At 50.4% G+C, this 3,106-nt stretch overlaps 1 protein-coding gene across 1 annotated transcript; it reads left to right on the top strand.

Annotated features, from left to right (window-relative positions):
- Positions 1–329: 329 nt before the first annotated feature.
- Positions 330–776, top strand: LOC106817736 (galanin receptor type 2-like). Its single transcript, XM_014822424.1, has one exon. The coding sequence runs from the start codon at positions 330–332 to the stop codon at positions 774–776; it is 447 nt and encodes a 148-aa protein (XP_014677910.1).
- Positions 777–3,106: the final 2,330 nt, after the last annotated feature.

Genomic DNA, 3,106 nt, shown 5'->3' with positions numbered 1-3,106 from the left:
TATCATATGCTTTGTTGACAGGTGAATAGATTTGAGACATTTGAGCATGCGTTGCTGAAAAGTGCACATAACTGCGGTGATCAACTGTTAGTGGATTGACGGTCGGTTGAGTGAGCGAAATGAACATGCGAGATTATCAGCTTGTGAACATAAACTTCCAATAGATTTACTAAAGTAATAGCTGCCTAGAAGTGTCAGTGTGATTCCGACGTGGCGAACGCCCATGAACACGACATCATTGGTCGGTAACTTTTCGGAGTTTTCTCGAAACGTCGAGTTTTAGAGATACCACCACCACTACCACCACCACCACCACCACGCCCGCCACCATGGAACCGGTTGGATTGGAAACTTGGAACAACGGAAGCTTCAACTACAACGAATTCGCCAACCTCACGTTCAACGACACGTTTGCGTGGATGAGCAGAGGCGCGCAGGCCTGCCTGACGCTGCTCTACTCACTAACGGTCATCGCGTCCGTATTCGGCAACGTGTCCGTCATCATCGTGTTCAGCTGCGGCAAGCTGTGCCGCAGCACGCTGGCGATCTTCCTCATTAACCTGGCGCTGTCGGACATCGTCATGGCTGCCTTCTGCATGCCGTTCACGTTCAGCAAGATGATGCTGCACGCGTGGATATACCCGTCGGCGTTCTGTCCGATCGTGCTCTTCCTGCAGACGGTGTCGGTGAGCTCGAGCATCTACACGCTGCTAGCGATCGGGGTCGACAGATTTCTCGCCATCAAGTGGCCGCTGCACTCACGCTTCACGAGGTAATTCTTCGCGGAAGCTTGCATGGCGTTTCGTATCACGGCTCGGCGCCGCTCCGCGTTGTCCGTCATTCCGCGCTCTAAACTTGTTCTTCTACGTTACGCTTTGTCTCTCGCGCTGTCTTTTCCTCTCTCCTTCTTTCACGCTCTCTCTCTCTCTCTCTCTCTCTCCCTTCCCTCTATCGATCTATCTCTTTCGCTCTCTCTTTCTCTCACTTCCTCGTTCTCACTTTCTCTTTTTCTCTCTTTCTCTCTCCCTGATATATATATATATATATATATATATTCGTACGTGTGACGCTCCTGTATCACGAGCGCACTGCACTTAGGTAGCTGTGTCCTGTTCTGACGTGGAAACCTTTCCCCGGGGTTTACGCTCGGTTCCGGCCAATATCGGATATCGGCGCCCATCACGCATCAGCCTGCAGCGTCGGAGATTGTTGTCACGCAGCTCTTGACTTCGCCTCGCGTCATGTCCTTTCCCGGACGGTGCCCTCTGCGTCCTCGATGGCTATCGGGAGATTTTCTCTGCTTACACTTCGAGTTCAATCACGTCGGTGCATGCAAATGAAGCGCTATATGCGCGTGCGAACCATAGCCCTGGAGCGCAGACAAACACATTAGCTTGCAAACGAGTCGGGCTAAAGGCCAATGAGCAGCCACGTGTATGCGCACTGACAATTGTAAGCTCGTCTAATTACATCAACGCGAGATGGAATAAAGCAGGTTGCGAGGAGATAATCAAGGTATGTAAAAGGGGTTCGCCGATTTTACGAGACTGGTGACGTTTCTGGGTGCACTGAGTAATTATAGAAGTGTACGTAGGTTGCATAAAGTGACGGAATGAAGTGTAGTTCATAGAGAGGTGGAATGGTGCGAGGCGCGTTGAATGGGTAAGAGAGAGAGAGAGCGAGGCGTGCAGCGGGAAGCGCTGGTTGGGTGATATCTATAGATTCGTGTGGGCTGGGCAGTTGCGCGTGATTAAGGTCAAGCGAAATTCAAAACCATCACCGTTAATTTATCCCGTTGTTTCATTGTAAATTACTATTTCATTAAATATCGTGTACATCTATTTTCCAAAATCTCGGTTATTTGCTTAGTTTTCTGGGAAGTATCAACGTTAGCCGTCACTCGGTTGCACTGTTGGATTTTAAACACGGCAAACTGTCGGCGACATCGCATGCCTGACATTAATCAATCCAGTAATACTCCCAATGGATACATAAATCTCGACGCTTTGTTAGGCGCTCTGGAACGTAGTCGGGTGGAAGCGGGCCTATACGTGTATGGCAAGCATAATGATTGTCTTAATCAACGTGCCCGAATCCTTCACTAGCAGCGTCTCTACATCCCCAGACGAAACGCGATTTTACGCAGAAAATATTTTCCATCTTGCGCTCTCAGCAAAACTGCATTAGTGCAGTAATATAGCGCTAGCAGCAGCGGCGGCGGTGGTGGCAGCACCGTCGAACCTCGTTGCGGTGAGTCGCCGAGCTGCGCGGAAATGCGTGCGCATGTTACGCGAGTAGTTCGATTTCTGAACAGCGAAATGAGAACGGACGACGCATTAGCTGTGCCGTACCGCGTGCAGTACATCACCTGCGTCATCAGTCGCACTATACTGTTGACAATACCGGACGACCTTTCATAAAGTGTGTTAATAAAAGCAGAGATTTTCACCGTGCTCGCAATTCGTATCGGCTGCTGTCAGCCGCTCATGCCGACGCCTGGCCAGCAATGTAATCATTCCGCACGAAAGGCGGCCACGAAGAGAGACGGCGGAGGAGTAGCGACAGAGTGTAGGATAAGATGAAGCACGTGTTCGGCGCGTGTAGTAAGTATCTCGGCGGTTTCCAGCGCGTAACTCAGCAGGCAGCTGTAGCCACGCGCGGCCGCACAGCGAAAACTAACGATTTCCAACGAGGGTACCCTTGCCGAGTAAACATATTCAATGCGATGCGATGACACCCGCGTGTGTGTGATTAGCGTACTCCATCTCGGGCTACAATGGTCATCCTTTTCCCAACTTCCCTCTCCCGCATCGACGTACGCAAATACGTATAGCGTAAATGCGTATAGCGCCGGATATTATTCAAGTTCGAAACACTTAGGGCGTGACGAGGGAGTTGGAGACGCGTTATGACGTGACGACACGAAGCGTTATGATCACTGCGCGCGCGCGAGTGAACTGTGCGTGCGAGTTCGAAGTTGTCAGCGTGCGGGCGTTATAGCCGATATTACGCGTTATGCAGCGTTATATTACGCGTTATGGAGCGTTATATTACGCGTTATAGCAACGTTATATTAAGCGTTATACAGCGTTATATTACGCGTTAT

This window comes from Priapulus caudatus, unplaced genomic scaffold (assembly GCF_000485595.1).
Source record: "Priapulus caudatus unplaced genomic scaffold, Priapulus_caudatus-5.0.1 Scaffold35, whole genome shotgun sequence".
Taxonomy (NCBI): domain Eukaryota; kingdom Metazoa; phylum Priapulida; class Priapulimorpha; order Priapulimorphida; family Priapulidae; genus Priapulus; species Priapulus caudatus.
The sequence above is the reverse complement of the archived record's forward strand: the minus strand, read 5'-3'. Positions and strand labels throughout refer to the sequence as shown.

What these genes read in the sequence shown, in the direction of transcription:
- LOC106817736 (XM_014822424.1), top strand. Translation starts at nt 330, where the DNA reads ATGGAACCGGTTGGATTGGAAACTTGGAACAACGGAAGCTTCAACTAC.